General features: G+C 40.8%; 1 protein-coding gene across 3 annotated transcripts in view; it reads right to left on the bottom strand.

Moving 5' to 3' along the window:
• Positions 1–18408, bottom strand: part of Vps35l (VPS35 endosomal protein sorting factor like) — a 122748-nt gene that overhangs the window by 41133 nt on the left and 63207 nt on the right. For all 3 annotated transcript variants that reach the window (XM_023704383.1, XM_004644209.2, XM_023704384.1), the window contains exons 20-26: positions 16692–16754; positions 14680–14765; positions 12409–12489; positions 10131–10194; positions 7272–7370; positions 5716–5793; positions 4157–4271 (exon numbers count right to left, since the gene is read on the bottom strand). In XM_023704383.1, the coding sequence (XP_023560151.1) occupies positions 4157–4271; positions 5716–5793; positions 7272–7370; positions 10131–10194; positions 12409–12489; positions 14680–14765; positions 16692–16754 (586 nt within the window). The remainder of the gene's footprint in view (positions 1–4156; positions 4272–5715; positions 5794–7271; positions 7371–10130; positions 10195–12408; positions 12490–14679; positions 14766–16691; positions 16755–18408) is intronic.

Here is an 18408-nt window from a genome sequence, read left to right as displayed (position 1 = left end):
TGGCCCCCTCTGTGTACTTTAAATCACCTCTAGATTACTTTTGATGCTGTATATAACAGTTATATAAGTAGTTGTTATACCGTTTAGGGAGCAATGACAAGGGAAAAGACTTATACATGTTCAGTACAGACGCAACTTTTCTCTTCTTCATCCTCAAATATTTTCCATCTGTGGTTAGTTGAGCCCTCAAATGTGGAATCTGACTTTCCAATGGGCTCACTGTACTCCCACTTTTGAGAAAAGAAACTATAAAGATAAAAAGGACAAAAGTAAAACTGTAAAATAAAGAGCAAAGCCCTGACAAATACACCAAGGAATTATACCTGGTATATGGGCTGAAAGAAAGACACATTGCTGGGCTTCTCTAGGCAAGTCTTCTGTTTCTCTGAAGTACTCTAGGGTGACAGGCAAGAGAACCTGCACCAAGTCAAGTAAGATCCAGTCTACATGCAGCAAAGTTGTAAGCCAAGGAACAGAACCAGCCTTTCCTGCACTGAACCTCCATAACACTGGCTCGCCAGAGGGTTCACAAAAGTTTATTTGCTGGGCTGAACCCAGCCTGGCAAAGGTACAGGCTGATAGAGAAGATACAATCAAAGATAGATTAAAGAAGGCAAGAAAAATGAATTAGGGGATGGGCAATATTTTATAACCTGCTGAAAAGGGAGGATGTTCAGGGACACAAACAAAAGCAGCTCATTTCCATGCGCTTCATTTAATTTATATTTAGCCTTCCCCTTCTCAGTAATTGAATGCATTATTTATTTTGGCCAGCACTGTTATGTGTGGCTTTTGAAACAGCAATAATAGGCTTTTAAGGTTTAGTGCCATAGCATTCTGAGACTTGGATAAAATCATCAGATAAATTTTTAAACATGAAGTGGACACCACTTTCCTCCTCCCAACAGTCGCTTCAAGTGAGGGATCAGGTAGTGAGAAGCTCAGAGTTCTAACAATGTGCATTTGAAAACAGAACCCTTGGTGTGTACCACTGGCATCAGCACACAGCATCAAGGAAGAAAATCCTTCAAACTCTACTTGAACACTTCCTGGAACAGCAAATCTTTGATCAAAGAGAAGATGTAATTAGCTTGAGAAATTCTTTAATACATGAAGCCCAACAGATAGGGACTACTGTCATAAATTTGTCTGAGATCTACAATATTCAGCATCCTACTCTTCATTTTATAAAGTTGGAAGAAGAGCCTTTAAGGCTTCCAGAGCCTTATTTGAAGTCTCTTGCTCTGGTAGCGCTACAATTCATAATCTGTAGCTCACAATGCAGTTGAAACAAAACTCTGAAGTAAACTGTTCTTGAACTTCTCAAGAAGGAACCAGTGTATAAGATTTACCAAGAAGGAAACAATATATAAGAAGATATAAACTTTTTTTTTTTTTTTTTTTTGGAAGGGTCTATAGGGTCTCATTACATAGATCAGGCTCATAGCGATCCACCTGTGTTCAGCCTCCCAAAAGCTGAGATTACAGGCTTGCGCCACCACGTCCAGTCTCAATTGCCATCTCAGCACACCCTGGGGGCGGGGCTGGCAGGCTGGGGATTGAACCCTTGCTGATGTGTCTGCCTAAGCAAGCACTTTAATCCACTGAGCTATTTGGCTGGCCTTAAGAAAACTTCAACTTTCTAATATCCAAAGAAGTATCTTCTAATTTTCATTTTGCATGTCATCAGGTTTTTGGCAGAGGCTCCTACTTTTTGTCTTACTATCTTCCTTGCTAATCTATCATCCTTAGAAAAGCAAGAAGAAAGTTCCACAGTTACCAACACACAAAGAGCACAGGTGTCTGTCCTAGACAATAAACAAAGTAGCAGTAAGAAAATGTCATCTTGGGATGTGTAGGATGATGATAATAAGGGCAACAACAGAGTATGACAGAGCAGCTACTTGGGCCAGAACTGTCCCTTGTGGCCCAGAAGAACTGTCACTTGGGCTGGATGCAGCTCAGTGGTATAGCACTTGACTACATACTCAAGGGTCCAAGTTCAATCCTTAGCATTACAAACAAGAACAACAAACAAGCCCAGAGTCAAGAGCTGTGTCTTGATTCTCATCACCTGCCTTGCAAAAACATTAATAATTAAACAGCAAATATCTGAGGGAAAGAACATTCTAGAGAGAGGGAACAGCAAATACAGAGGTTCTGACTTGGGAAGCATCTTAGTATATTAAACAACAGCAAAAGTCCTTCCTGGCAAAAGCTTGTTTTAAGGTGAAGACAGAAGGCAGGTACTGGATCATATGAGATCCAGAGGAAAGGGGTTTAATTCTCAATGCTTGCGCTTGCCTGGCAGGCACTGTGCCACTGAGCTATATCCCTTCCCCAAGGGATTGAGAGCAAAACCAATGAGTATGAAAAGGTTCCTACAGGGCAACCAGGTTTGATGACTGACAAGCAGAGGGCTGGCGCCTTGACTCAGCTCCTCAAACTGAATCAAGGTATAGATGCCAAACAGGCCAACCATGCAATGGGTCAAAAGAACAGGAAGAGAGTTCTTTTGGAACAGGAGTAGAGCTCCTACTCTCCAATAGGCCCAGAGAACCCACATAAGCCAGTGTCAGCAAGTGGTAAAGCACCAAGCACAGCCTAATCCATGAATTTGGGCTGGGGGCTGACAACACCTATCTACCTCATCTGGAGCTACTGAAATCCCCCAGTTGTCACTTAGGCTTCCAGCTGTTTGTGCAACAGCTACCTAATGTATTCTGTGGTGAAAAGCATGGTCACTCAGTCACTCACCAGTAGACCTTCACCAGGTCAGCTTCCTGCCTATATCCTGCATCAGTGTCCTCACCTGGCTGGCAAAGGGCACCAACCTCAGGACCAGCCTTATGTGGTTGTTGGGAGGACAAAGCAAGATCATGTGTGCAGAAGGCTTTCCACACAACTACTGTTCCCAAATGTCATAGCAGGATCCCTTTAACTGCCTATGGTGTGGCCTGCTGGATGGACACCTTGCTACCACCCTGCAGGGCTCTAGGTGAAGCCCTGGATCTACCAATGAAGCAGTTAACCAAGATGCCCTTTAGCAAATACCTGGAACTCTCACCTGAGGGCATTCTCTGAGCTCAAGGGTGGGGTGGGCCAAAGTGCCAGGCGGTTTGTGTCCCACAAGAACTTCCCAGTGATGACAGAAAGAAAGGGATGAAGAACTATCTCCCTCTCCCCTCAGGTGAGGTCACACTGAGGTGGGTTTGCTATCACCTCCCAGGTGCCCACAGATCACACTATGTGGCTTCCTTACCTTCTTCCCCACACCATCCCAACCCTCTTCTAATGGTCCCTGAGGTTGCTTCTCAGCTGAGACATACCCCATGCCCCCTCAGGGGCAGCTCGTATGCTTATGACAGGGTTCCTTCCACACAATTAGATTGCACTGGTGTGTCTCTAAGGTTTTGTGCATAGAAATACCTACAACAAAAACCAATCAGGGGGCAGGGGAGACGGCTCAGTGGAATAAGCGCTTCCCTGGCAAGTGCAAGGGCCTGAGTTCAATCCCCGGTTCTGCCAAAAAAAAAAAAAAAAAAAAAAAAATCAGGACCCTGCTATGGCCAAGTAGCCCTAATTCCTCTCATATTCAGCTGTCCCCAGCCCAGCACCTCCAAAAGACTACCGACACAAGCTGAGACGGACTTGGGAAAGGTTTTACAGGAAGTTCTCTGTGTTCTGTAATCCAACTCTACTTGCCTCTGTACACATATGGGTCACTGATGTGCTTCCAAGAGAAACAGATTCCAGCTGGGATGGAGACACCTATAATTTCAGGGCTCTGGGAGGTTGAGTTGAGAATTGTGAGTTCAAGCCCAGCCTGGGCAACTTAATGACTTTATAAGACTCTGCCTCAAAACTCACGAACTTTTTTTTAAAAAGGCTGAATCTTTAATTCAATGTAAAGACAGACCTTGGAATCAAAACCTGGTACCACCACATTAAAACAAAACAAAGATTCAACATTTACTGATAATTCTTCTCTTAAGGGACTCTCTCTACACATGCAGGCACACATACGCACACACGCAGGCACACACGCATGCATATATGCGTGCACGTGCACACACACGTACACACAGCCTGGCCAGGCCAAGTCTGCTTTTCTCAGCAGCAAGGGTGTGATCAGGCCAGGACACTGCCGGCTCACCTTGGGAGAGGCACTGGTTGGCTAAGGCAACCTGACCAGAATGTAGGTAGAGGTTGAGGCGTGTGAAGATTCCCACCAGGGAGGGAATGGTGATGAAGCAGTAGGCGACACAGGCCTAGAGAGACGGGGAGAGACAAAGAGCATTAGGTGGGAATGCTGTGCTGCTACAGGCACACTCCTGTTTTCATCTATCCTACATTTCTAGCAAAAACACAATAATCCGCCCCGCCATTTTCTCCCCTAATACCACCCCCTATTTTTCTCTCTTGCCTTTCCTATATCTGACAACTCTTGGGAGGATGAGCCATGGGGAATGAGGAGAACATGATGTATAAAAAATAATTCTTCATCCAGCACAGGAGAAACTGCATAGGCAACACCTAATACTGGTAAATTAAGCAGCAACCTTTTAGAATGATTACTTGGGACTATGGAAGGACCAGAAGGGCTGCTGCAAGGAGCCTGTGGGTGGTAGACTCTGAGGACCGCAGAACATGGTACCAAGAGGCAGGGCTGCACAGCTTATGTGATGCTCAGGAACCATCACCACTTCAGGATCATTGTAGTTCAAAGACATGGACATGTATTGCTGTAACACAACTCTGAGTCATATACTCAAGGTGCTGACATTTCTTTTCAAACTTTGGAGCACTGTGTTTACTAAGAAAAAAGAGGGCTAAGCTTTCTAGTTATAGGCAGGTCACACACACACACAATTATACTAGAAAAGTACTAATATTAAAATACTGTATTAGAGGAAGTTAGAGGTAATTCAGCAGGCACACACAAATGCAAATCCATCTTGATCCCCTTCTCAAAACACATACTTTAAATAACCCTTATCCGAAATGTTTGGGGCCAGAAGTGTTTCAGAAAGATTTTTTGGACACTGGAATATCTGTACACACATAATAAGATATTTTGATGATGGGACCCAAATCTAAATACAAAATTCATTTGTGTTTCATATGCAATTTACAGGGGTTGGGGATTTGGCTCAACAGTAGAACACTTGCCTAGCAAGCTGGAAGCCCTGGGTTCAGTCCTTGGCACCAAAAATAAAAAACAATAAACCTCTGCTAAAAAACAATTCAACCAAAGAAATACAGTAAAATCAACTTACACATGTAGCCTAAAGGTAATCTTACTCATGAAATAAAGTTTCTTTTTCTTCTTTGTGGTATGGAGGATCAAACTCAGGACCTTGCATTTGCTAGGCAGCTGGTTATGCTTCTGAGTTATCTCCTTAGCCCAAAATAAAGTTTCATAGTGTAAAATTTTCCATTTGGTAGTCAAAAAGTTTTAGATGTGGGAGTATTTTGGATTTTTACATTAAAGATGTTTAACTTGCATTAAAATCCAGATTCCTTTGATCTTTTCTTTTAGAAACAATAAGAAAATTAATCATAGATAGCAGGAAAATTTCATTTTAAAGATCAATATTAAACTACCCTTATCTTCATACATTTATCCTTTTCCGCGAACAGCAATTTGGTAACTTGCAAACTAAACAGCCCACTGGAGTTCAAAGTCTGAGAGTCCTTATCTCTAGAACATACCCGGACAAACGCAGCCGTCTTTCTGGAATGATTTCCTTTCATTACTTTCCTTGTTTCCATTGCCAGTCGGTTCACACTCTGGATTTGTTACAGAACAAAATAGAAATGGTAACGAACGATGGCCAATCCATACTAACATCTTCCTTAGAAATCAGGACATTAAATACACACACAGACAAACACACACAAAAAAGTGTTTTTTCAATGCAAACTAACTAAATAGGACCAACACTGGTGAGACTGAGCTCTGAAATACCAAAAGGTTCAACAGGACCTACTACGCAGGGCTTGAGCAAACATCTCCAAGGGGGAAGAATGACAGGCACTACCTAAATTAGTCACCCCTTCCAGTCGGCATTACAAATGGCCACTTTCTGGTTTAATGAACAGTCAGGGTTCATTTTTCTGCTTCCAAATATCCCTCGTTCTAAGCTTAAGATGGCAAAGATCTCAAAAAAAGCTCTAAATCTAAGGGCACAGTGTACAATTTAGCTATGCAGCACTAGTAAGAATAGCAACAACTGAGGCCACATCATTCAGTTGTAACACATTCATCAGCTCACTCACCTATATTCAAGACTCTACATTAGATCTTAACTGTGTTATGTAGCCTAAAGTTAAAAGTTAAACATTAAAAACAGGTAAAAAGATTGTTCTCCTTGATTGTTCTCTTTGAAGCAGCTAAAGAGCCCGAGAGAAGCTTTCCACAGAAATGTGAAGTTGGGACCTATGGTTCCTGACCTCTGCACTGTGGTACCAGGGCCATACTTTGTAGGGAAGTAGACTGTGGAGTTCTGCAGAGTCCTGGTGTGAAGCATTTCATGATTCAACCCTGGACTGCATTCCATCTCTTGCAGCCATGTTACATATTTAAGAAAGATTCTGACAGCTACTATGACAAAAAGCAAGTGGTGAGCTAAAGTGATTGTGGAAAAAATGATCAATGAGGAACAGAAAATAAGAGAAATAGCATCTAATCTGAGTCCAAGGCTGGAGAATCATGCAGTATCCTATAAGTACTTAATTAGGAATAATTATTTATTTCATTAGTTAGTAATTCTGGTTAAAAATGAAATAAAAATATTATTTGCCTTTCAATTTATGTTTATCACTTGTTTCAAGGGGCTGCCAAGTTCTTAGGTCATACATACTAAACTGTCTGAACTTTACTTCAAAATAAACAGAACTATTACTATGTCTTTTGACCCAGAAGCCATCTAGTTACTGAGAGCTGTTGCATAATTCAAGCACGTTGGGAACCTCTGGCAAGGCAACAAGAGACTCCAGGTTACTACTTCTATAAGAAAAGTGTAAATCACTTAACTCTTTGCTGCTGGCATGAAACAAGAACATGTACATTTTGGAGAAGAGGCCAATAAAACCCTCAAAGATAAGCAAAGCTGTAGACTTTTTATTACTTTGCCAAAATTGCATTTCAGACCTGGAAATACCAGTAGCGGCTTGAAGCCAGAAGAATCCCTGTAAACAATGGGTTTACCATGCTCAGATAACCCATAAACATTTACTGTTAGGAACAAAAGAATGAAAATCCTTACATGAATCAAATGCACAAGAACAGGTTCCAGATTGCAAAACATTGACCTGGACTCAACATAGAAACTGAGCTGTTGTTCAAAATCACGCCCAAAGGAAACCTAGGATCAAAGAGAAAGATGCTGAAGAGACAATATTGTCTTTCAAGGGTATACCAGAACAACACACCAACATATTCTAACCAGAAAGGCTTTATATGAGCTGGCTTATGCTCACCCGTAATCCCAGGACTCAGGAGGCTGAGGCAGGAGGATCACCACTGAGTTCAAGGACGTTCTGCATTAAGTAGTGAGTTCAAGAGCAGCCTGAACTACGCAGCATGACCCTATCTCCATTGCCCCTCACCCAAAAAAAATGCTAAAAGGCTTTATGCTACTTCACCTGGTGTACAACTCAAATACTGCAATTACCATCTCAGCATTATGACATGGGCCTTGAATGGGAACACAAAATGTCAAAGGGCATGAAACAGAAGCTCAAAATATGTGTAAGATTTTCCAGGGTTAGAGGAAAACTATGGAAAAGGAAATCATGGAATTTTTTTAGTCAATAGCAGCCTTGTCACAAAACATAAATTTGGTTCTTGGGAACCATTTGTCAGAGGGGTTTCCCTAACAAGGGCCACAACTTTGTGCTTCCTGCTGGGGATCTGACCTTAGCAGCTCATCTGCAGCTGCTGGAGCCATAGAAGGAAGTTTCACCTTAAACGCTCCCCTCTCTTCCCATTTCTATAAGTTTATGAACAGCTGGTTAGGAGGAAAAACTTAACCAGTACATCAATCATTTTATGCTTTGAGATTTAATCTTGCTATTTTCACTAGAGCTATCAGGCTCCATATCTTACTTCCTCATATTCTTTTCCTCTTATAACTGATTTTCACACAAAGCCATAAAAGGGTAAATACCACCCAGTCAATATACTGTTTAAACTAGGAGAGTCACTTGATAGAAATCCACTGGTAATCTTCCATAGAGAAATGAAAAGGCAGATCCTAAATTTTCACCTAAACTGGTACTTGGCCCAGTAAACCAGTGGGTGGACAGTTAAATCAATATTTGCTGCTGAACAATCCACAATTTCAAGTTTTGGGGTTTGCTGAAGTACCAAGGATTGAACCTAATGCCTTGCGTATTTTAGGCAAGCACTCTGTCAATGAGATAGATATCCAGGCCTCCAATGTCATTTTCAAAATGATATTTTTACCTCAGTCTGGCTCGTTCTGATATTCCTATTAAAATAGAAGATGCCAAGCTAGGTATGGTGACATACAGCTGTAGTCTCCATTATTTGGAAGGCAGAAGGCTGAGGCAGAGCATCACTTTAGATCAGGGGTTTGAGGCCAATACGGGCAATATAGTGAGATTTTGTCTCAAACAAAACAACAAAAACCGGTAGCAATGGATATTTTAGTTTTGTGCACCAAGAATTAAGGCAAAGATTATTTAACCTGGGATGTATACTGGTGCATGTTTCCAAAGAAGGTTGCAATGATCCATTTTACTCTACTTTTCCATTTTTTTATTCTTGTTTTGAAACAGGGTGAGCTTCACTGATTTGACCAGGCTGGGCCCGACCTTTGATCCTCTTGTCTCGTTGGTCTCCTAGAGTGACACGATTGCAGACATGCACCACCAAGCCTGGCAATGTCTGCCCTTTTACAAGTTATCTCTGAACTCTTCCTAAAAAGACAGAGACCCTTGTCCTCCTCTCCTCCAGTGCTGCACTTGCACTGACCAACAGAATGCAAGGGCATGCAGCTACGTTCACTGTGCAATGTCTAGCTTTGGCCTTCCAAGGCTTGGCAGCTTCTACCTGTGTCCCCAAGAAGCCAAGAGTATGTGCGAAAGCTGGGTGAGACTCCCAAGTGATGAGAGAGTAGTGGAGGGGAAGGGCCTTCCTGGAGGAAACCTAAGCTGCAGTGGCCAATACTAGGCCCAGGAATCAGAACAAAGCTGTCCTAGATTTTCTGGTCTGACTGCACTCTGGAGTCCACACCTCCCTAAGCAGCCTGATTACTGCCTAACCAACCCATAAAACTAACAAAACAGACATTTAACGCCACTGCACTTAGATGAGCAATTCTACAGTAGTAACACAGATGGAGTGAGACATCTAGCATTTTGCCTACTCAGCATTTTTTAAAATTTTAAGATAGGGTCTCAATGAGTTTCCCAGACTGAGTTCAAACTTCTAAGCCTTCTCTCTCTACCTCCCAGAGTGCAGAGATTACAGGCATGTACCAATGCACCCTGCCACCAGCCTCTGGCAGTCAGCACATCAGCTGTCAGGGAGCTGCTTCTCTCCATTCCTGGTCCTTGTGACTTGGATCACCCAGGTACAGATGTCTCCAGGCATAGCCAGCCCTGTGCGCGGGCCATGACACAAGTTAATTCAAAGGGACTCCTCACAGGACTTCTGCAGGCAAAGAAGTGGGCTCCAGAGCTTCAGCTACAGAGCTTCTGATGGGCACCGGAGCTTGGGGGACAGAATTGAAGAGATCCTGCAGTGAGCACGTCCGTCCAAGAGGGAAGCCAGCAGAGTGTGGAGCCCAAGATGGACAGATGTCACAGGACCCACAAGTCCAGTTGTTCCTTTGGAGTTTCTATCCATCGGCTTTTGTTACATGAGCAAATTAATTCCTCTTCTGATCTCCCTTCATTTTATTTTTCCTGAAATCAGTTTATTTTGGCTTATTTTGCCCCCATAGGAGTACTGGCTAATGTAATATATTTTCTAATTTTATCTTATCTCAGAAAATGAACAGCACCGGGGAATATAACGTTAACTGCTTACATCAGAATGCAGGTAAACAATTACATCACATTTCCAAGTGCACTGAAACATCTACCCCCAAACTTACCATTTTTATAAATCCATTAATCAGATGTGCCAGTGTTCTTTTTTCATCCTCAAGAGTGAGTGCACTAGGATCAATAATTGTACATAATTAACATGGAGATGGTGAAGAAAAGCTTTTAAGGACAAAAACACACAAGAGGGTAACAATTTAACAAGTAAATATTGTGCATTTTTCTAGATCTCAAAAATTTCCAATAAGCTGTGCATTTTTCTTTGGATACAACATAATTTGAATGTACTTCTCTTCCTCAAAGATGCCATTCTCAAGATTCATTTATTAACAGGAAAAGAGAAGGTAATTTTCTCTTCTTTGGAATTTGGGCAGCAAGTTCTAAATTTTGTAAACAAGAGCCAGGGATACAGCTTAGTGGCACAGCACCTGTCTGGCAAGTGTGAAGTCTTGAATTCAATTCCCGGCACCAAAAATAAATAAATAAATAATTTTTTGTAATTAATGGAAATTTTAACACTATATTATAAAAACTCTTATCCATCCATAAAGAGCTTTTCCAGTGAACACCCACACCCCTGTCATCCAGAGCCAACCATTTGTAGTTTACACACGTGTCTTACCACACACTATCTGCTCCCCTCTCTATCCATCAGCCCATTTGATTTCTGGCTACATCTTGACATAAATTAGACCTTAGCTATTTCTAATTAATAGAAAAGTTAACACAAATATAAATAAAAACATCAAGTTTTTATAGTCTTAATTATATATATGAAGGCCTATAAGTAGCTTCCCAGTTCTATTATTTTTTTAACAGCTTGGGCTGGATGTATGGTTTAATGTCAGAGGGCTTGCTTGGCAGGCACAAAACCCTGTGTTCTATCCCTAGCACAGCAAAGAAAAATAAAACAAAAGTTTAAGAGCCCAGAGAAAACAGGAATGAAAGCTTCTGTTTGGTTTATTCCAGGACACGGTAAGTTGGGTCAATGATTGCATGGTTCTCTTAGTCCTTTGGAAAAAGTGCCCAGCCTCCTTCACAGCCAGATACAATGAAGGGATGCATAAGCAAGTGATACGTGAGCCTTCCAAGTATTACCCTTGTAAGAAAGCTGCTATTCTCCAATGAAACTGTCTATGCCATAGACTTTGTCAAGGAAGACCAGCTGTAATTAGAAAGCCAAAGATGGCTTTCTTTTTACTGATCCCCTAGTACCCGCTCAGGGCACAGAGCAAAAGACAGAAGGCACCTGGTCCCAGGATAAGGGACCGTGGTCATCGTGCTACCTCTTGCTCTCAGAAGCCAAAAACAGTCTTTTAAAAGTACAGTGCCAGACCAAAGAGATGGCTCAGTGGAATAAGCACTTCCCTGGCAAGTACAAGGGCCTGAGTTCAATCCCCAGTTCCGCCAAAAAAAAAATACAGTGCCTTTCTGGGTGTTTCTTGGGCCTTCATGTTTATTTCTGTTCAAAAAGTTCTATCAGGTCTATTTATTATTATATTTATTTTAATATTCTTGATATTTTGAGTTTTATTAATACTTAAGATTTAAAAGAACCACAAAAGATTCTAAAATGAAGAAAATTTGTGCCAGGGAGATAGCTCAGTGGCTTAGGTCCCTTTCTGGCAAGTGTAAGGTCCAGAGTTTGATCCCCCAGTACCACATAAATAAATAAACAAATAAATAAAAATAAAACTAAGAAAATCAGAATATAATGCATCCTGTTGCTGGTGAAATTCTGAAACAGTTTTCTCAATTCTTATAACACTGTCCATTAAATCAAGCTGCTGCGCTTACAAATTCTTTGGTGACTAAAGTTTCAGTTGCAAATATGCACAAATTGTCATCAGCACAGTCAAATGGAAACATGTTTTAAAAACACTGAAAAAGAGTGGACTAGTTGAAAAGTAAGGCCTGGAGATAGATCTGAGCCTCAAATGTACTGAGTATAAAGTCCCTTATGTAAGGAATGTAAGCAATTTCATGTAATAGGCTAGTATGAAATTAAAAGGTTTTGTTATTGGACGAGTGCACTCATTACATTATTTACTGCTCTTATAAATCTCTAGGACACAAGGGACTTGAGTTGGATGAACCCTGCCTTCCTTCCCCCACACAAAGAAATCTTTTGCACAAACATCTGCTACCTCATTTTCTCAAGGTTACAGCAGCACCTACTCTCCTGAACCAGAATGTCCTTGTTAGCAAGAATCCTAACAGACCCAATAAAGCTACTTCCAGTGGCAGTTTACAGCAGTCACTCCCTAATGTGCTGTTAGGCAGCACTTAAACACAAACCACATGGTGTTCAGCTTAAGTGTGGCTTACTTCACAGAGTCATGCATGGTCTTGCAAATGTGCAAAAGGGCATTCAGAATGACAGGGTCCTTGGTGGGCTCTTGTTGATGCCTAGAAGACATAAAAGAGGAAAAGATTCAAGCACTGACAGGAATGAAAGAATGCAATTGTCCTCATCTCCTGTATGGATCTGAGAAGCTGCAAATTATCTGGGTGGCCTCCACATGGCGCAGGTTTGCCAGTATTGGGCAATGTTCTAATCTTCCCCTTAATTCTTTAAATAACAAGTTTGTTCTTTAACATATATAACTTTTCCTAGTGTCAAAATCATGGGAAACCTTCTACACCTCCTAAGCCAGGCAAAGGGCAAACATATCTCTTACTGTTTCTTGCTCCTGCTAAAGCTCTGTCCAACATTCCTGTACTGTGTTAAAGCCCACAAAATTAGTAACTTCGTTGTCTAAAAATATAAAAGAACAAACTCATAAATTTTTATGTAGGTCTGTTTCAAGTATTTTAATGAAAAATTAATCTTTAAGAAGGAATTAATCTTTTAGAAAAATAACAAGAAAAGCTTACAGCATATTTGAGCAACAAATGATTTTTCCAAATTCAACTATATCTCTATATTTAATATTTAAAGGAACTTTAACTGTAATGGTGTTCTAGAAAATAATGAAACATTAAATCAGACTAATCTAGTTATATATTGCCTAATATATTAAAATCAATATATAATTTCTAAGACTATTTGCATTACTTTTCCTTATCCTACACATACTACTGACTTTATGTTTTCTTTTTCATTCTCCTCAGATGGCTTTTTTTTCCTCCTGAGATGAGGTCTTGCTATGTTGCTCAGGCTGGCTTCAAATTCCTAGGGTCCAATGATCCTCCTGCTTCAGCTTCCTTAGTAGCTCGGACTACAGGTATGCGTCACCATGCCCAGTGAGGACAGGCATTTTGATTACTATTGATTTTTAAATACCTAGTTAACGTGCAATACCTAATAGGCTCTCAATATTTAACAGGAATGTTGCACATAGCATTATGTAGAATTTGATAAGTATTTTGCATGTCTGTGTTTGAGTAAGTAAGGGCTTTTTCAGGTTTTTGAGACAGAGTCTTGCTTACTATGTAGTTTTGGCTGGTCCTGAACTCAGTAGGAGCCCAGGCTGGTCTTGAACTCATGGTGATTCTCCTGCCTCCTGAGTACTGGGATTACAACTATGTGCTACCATGTCTGGTAAATATATAAAATCTTAACTATATAACTATATCTAATGCTCTTTAAAAAAAGATAGGGTCTCACCATGTAGTGCAGGCTGGCCTCAAACTTGCTATGTAACCCAAGCTAGCCTCAAATCCACAACTGCCCCAGCCTCTTGAATGCTGGGATTATAGGCATGCACCATTATATCCAATTCATACTTTTCTTGAAAACTTAGTATCTTGAATTTTAAAAAGAATTAAAATTAAAATAAAAAACGTTGTCTGCATATGCCACCTTAAAATTATTTCATGTATTACTTATAGAGGGCAATTTTGGGAAACACAGACTCAATAAAATGAAAGGAACTAAATTTGAAAACTGATCACAAGTTAGCTACTACTTTAAATACTGAAGATGAGAGCATTCCTTATGAAAGCTCATCTTTTATAAGTACACTTTTAGGGGCCAGGGAGATAACTCAGTGGAATAAGAGCTTGCCTAGCAAGCACAAGATCCTGAGTTTGATCCCTGGTACCACTAAAAAGAAAAAAAATAAGTACACTTTTGTTTTCATTCTTTATTTTTATGTATTTAGTACAGGGTCTACAGAGTCTCACACAGCTCAACTCGTACTGATCCTCCTGTTTTTGGCCACCCAAGAGCTGGGATTACAAGTGCACACCACCATACCCAGTCTCCACTGCCATCTCAGCGCATCCCGGGGGTGGGGCTGGCACAGCATGCCAGGGATCGAACCCAATCCCTGTGTCTGCCTAAACAGGCGCTTTAATCTGATGAGCAATCTGCTCAGCCCTATTTTCATTCTTTTTGTTACTCCCCGTGCACTTCATCCAAACCTCCTTTTCCAAAAGGGATATTGCCATCCAGACCCATGATATTTCTGTTCAGTTTGCCTTCATAAGCACTAATTACCCAACTTTCATCATGAAGCCTGCTTTTCAATGTGGTTCTCCTCCTAGGTATGAGGTAGGTACACGTCACCAGGCCTCAAATTGCATGACCTCCAATCAGCATGTTTCACGAGGGCACTGGGAAGAAGCATTCCCTGCGGCACTGAGTGCACTCACTTGATAAAGGCTTCCATGATGTACTTGCAAACCTCTACCCGTACACTCTCTTTTTGGAACATATCCAGAAATGGTAGAAATTTTTCCTAAAAAGTAAAGTAGGAAGAAATTACTTATGGATCACTTTTTCTGAGGTGTTCAAGATTTTTCTGAAGGATTACTCTGGAGTTCTAAAACCTCTTGTATACTGAGTATGCCTAATTAAAAAATATGAAATCTAAAATATCCCCAATCCAAAACTTGTTGAAGAGCAACAAGAAGCCACAAATTGAAAACTCCAAACTGTGGAATTTTGTGTCATGTACAAAATCATTGAAGATACTGTATAAAAGCACCTTTAGACTATGTGTATATAGTATATATGGTATGTAAGTGAAATCTGTGTTCAGACTTGGATTCCCTCTTCAAAGTATCCCATTGCCTATATGTAATTATTCCAAACTCCAAAATCAAACACTTCTAGGTACTCAGCATTTCAGGTAAGCGATATTAAGCTTGAACTTGTGTGTGTCCCAGAGATTAGTGCTGGGACAAATTCAATTTGGCAAAACATCTGGGCAATCTTCAGATGGCTGTAAGCTCTCTCAGGTAGTAACATGAAAGGGAACTTTAGTCTTTTCTGAGTGAGAAAATCAGGGGCAGGTTATTTAAAGACTGGCCTTGAAACCAAAGTGCTTTCCTGTGATTCCTGGCCTTGCCTTCAGTGACTGTGGCAGGTCATTCCTCCTGCCAGCATCAGTTTTCTCATTTGTAAAGTGGCAGCATCAATACTCGCTGCTTCTCAGTGGAAGGATGACAATGATACAAGGCAGCACGGAAAGTCTTAGCTCTGTGCTGGGAATGGTACACATCCAATAAATATTAGTTTCTATTATCAGAAAAGAAAGTCAGATCTTACAATTTCATGAACAGGCACAAACAGAACCCAGAAGACAGAAGCTAAGGTAAGGGACAGAAAACATTACCACATAGAAAGTCACCTAGATTCCTGCTTGCATAGGTACTGCAGCAAACTAGAAAGCATGTTGCAGGGGATTTCAAATTTAGGGGACATGTAGTAAATCTCAACTCAATCAGACACTGAGACAACCATTAGTTCAGTGTATTATATAGTTTGGCAACAAAGCGCATGAGAAAAGCAAGTATAAGTCAAATATCTCTGATCTAAAAACTTAGAATCAGAAATAAACTTTGGAATAGGAATGCTCAAGAGATAGCATCTATTCAAGTATTCCAAATCTGCAAAATTCAGAAATCTGAACTATTTCGGGTCTGGAACATTTTGGATAAAGGATAGTCCATCTATATCATGTGAAAATCAGTATGGATGAGGAAATGAGGAAGTTGAGGGTATTCACTTTAATCCCAGCCAGGTGCACACATCATTGCTGGGTGATGAATGAGAAAGAAATAATACTGTATTTTTATCTATGCTCATACCATCCTGAACAAGCCCAACCTCATCTGACCTCAGAAGCTAAATGTGGCTGGGCCTGGTTAGTACTTGGATGAAAGAAACAATACTTTTCTGCCAGTTTATGTGTGGTATTTTTCCAAATGCGACCTAAATTGTAGAACATAACTACTCAGTATGCACAGATCTGCTTTATGGGAGCAACTATGGACTCTGTCTTCTGCCCTAGGATGCCATTAAAACAGGATGAAGACATTGGATACAAATTTTTCAAGAAATGTCAAGACCACATCAATGTAGATGTACACTAAATGAAAACTAAACAATGCTCCCAGAAAAAAAAAATGTTTATTGAGTAATGGTCATGCTGTCCCGGAAGGTGCTGTTCTGTGTTTGATGACAAATTTGTTTGCCAAATGGAATGTGGTTTTTTTTCTGTAAAAACTCCTTGCTCCCTGGGTTAAGAGCCAATCGGTCTTCTCCTATGTGAGAACTGACTGACAGTCCTGAGCTCAATAAATAAAGGCTCTTTGAAATTCCAAAACAACCCCCAAATCAAAAAACAAATTTTCCAAGATAACTAAGAAACATTACTTACCACTGAAAAAAGAACTGAGAAATCATGGAAGTGGGCAATCACTTTCTTAATTATTGACTGAAGCTGTAAGACAACAACAAAATTTAATAAAACGAAGTTTGTTTTTTAAAAGGCAACCCTCTTTCATAATTTGTAATTATAACAGGCTAAGTCAAACTGCTCAAGAATGAGGAATCATGGTGAAGTCAGTCCTCTCAGTCAGAGTTCACCCTTCTTCCTCTGTACATCCTACTTCACCGCTTTGAAGAAGCAGCTTTGCCTCAGCCTCAGCTATGAAATGGAACTCAAGGCCATGCCTGTGAGGATTCCAAGACATGTTCCAGTTCTTCAAGAAAGACCTGCTCAGGAAGCCTCTCCATTAAACTCAGCTGCTGTTATTACTCAAGGAGTAGAAGAAGTTTCTGTAAAGGTCCTGTAGTCCGTTACAACTACTTATCGCTGCTAACGTAGCATGAAAGCAGCAATGGCCAACCTGTGAACAAAAGCGTATCTGTGTACCCATAAAACTTTATTCACAAAAGCAGGTGACTATGGGTAGTATCTGTTGACCCCACTTCTATCCAACATGGCCCTGTGTTTCTTCACTTCTTTAGTGCAAAGGAATTGGATAGGGTTTGCCAAGGAAATTAAATGGAGACCTGCAAATGGGGGCACAGTTGCTAACGTCTGCTTCTTTCCACCTGAAGTACACACAGTCCTGACCAGAAGGGATTGGTGTATGAAAACCAAGGAAGTGCTGCTTAAGGAAAATGTCACTCCCTTCCAACTGGGTGCTAACTAGAAAATTCACTGTTGAATACTTTACTTATACTAAAAAACTGCTGCTTGAATCATTTGCAAAGCAAATCTCTCACATTTTTAAAGCACAGAATATGAAGATTTATGAGCCTGCATCATAATAAACAGCTTGCTGGGTTACTGTGGAAAATGGCTAACACAGTTAACCATTTTGAGTTAACCACACTCAAAACTTCCTAAGACGGGTTGGGGAAATAGCTCAGTGGTCTAAGTGCCTGCCTCACAAGCCCAAAAACCTTGGTTCAATCCACCATACCACATGCCATGCTGGCCACCAAAACCAGGGGTGGTGGCACATACCTGTAATCTCAGCACTAGGGAGGCTGAGACAGGAGGATCATTATGAGTCCAAGCTGTATAGCAAGACTCTATACCAAATAAATAAATAAATAAATAAATAAATAAATACCTTCCTAAGAAATCTAGACATGAGGGTTGGCTAGATAGCTCAGTGGACTAAGTACCTGCTTTGGCAAGTGCAAGGACCAGGGCTCAATCCCCTGTAGCCTCATGTTGTGCCGGCACCACTCTGAGGGAGTGCTGAGCCAGTGAACAAGTTGGGGAGTGGTGATGCACACCTATAATTCCAGCACAGGGGAGGCTGAAAACAGGAGGATCACTGTAAGTCCGAGCCAAGTAGTGAGACTCTGTACCTAATACATAAAATGAAAAAAAAAAAAAGAAAGAAAGAAAAAAATCTGGACAAGGTTGGCCCACACCCTGCAGTCCCAGCTACTTGAGAGGCTGAGGTAAAAAGAATGTTTGAATTACATGAGTCCAAGAGTTTAAGACCAGCCTGTGCAACACAGCAGTCACAACAGCAGAAAACAATGAAATAAAATTAATGAATGAAATAAAAAAACCACTGCCCCTGAAGAACTCCCAAAATTTCATGACAAGCAATGCTCTATGGGGTATA

This window comes from Octodon degus, unplaced genomic scaffold, assembly GCF_000260255.1.
Source record: "Octodon degus isolate 3935 unplaced genomic scaffold, OctDeg1.0 scaffold00195, whole genome shotgun sequence".
Taxonomy (NCBI): Eukaryota; Metazoa; Chordata; class Mammalia; order Rodentia; family Octodontidae; genus Octodon; species Octodon degus.
The sequence above is the reverse complement of the archived record's forward strand: the minus strand, read 5'-3'. Positions and strand labels throughout refer to the sequence as shown.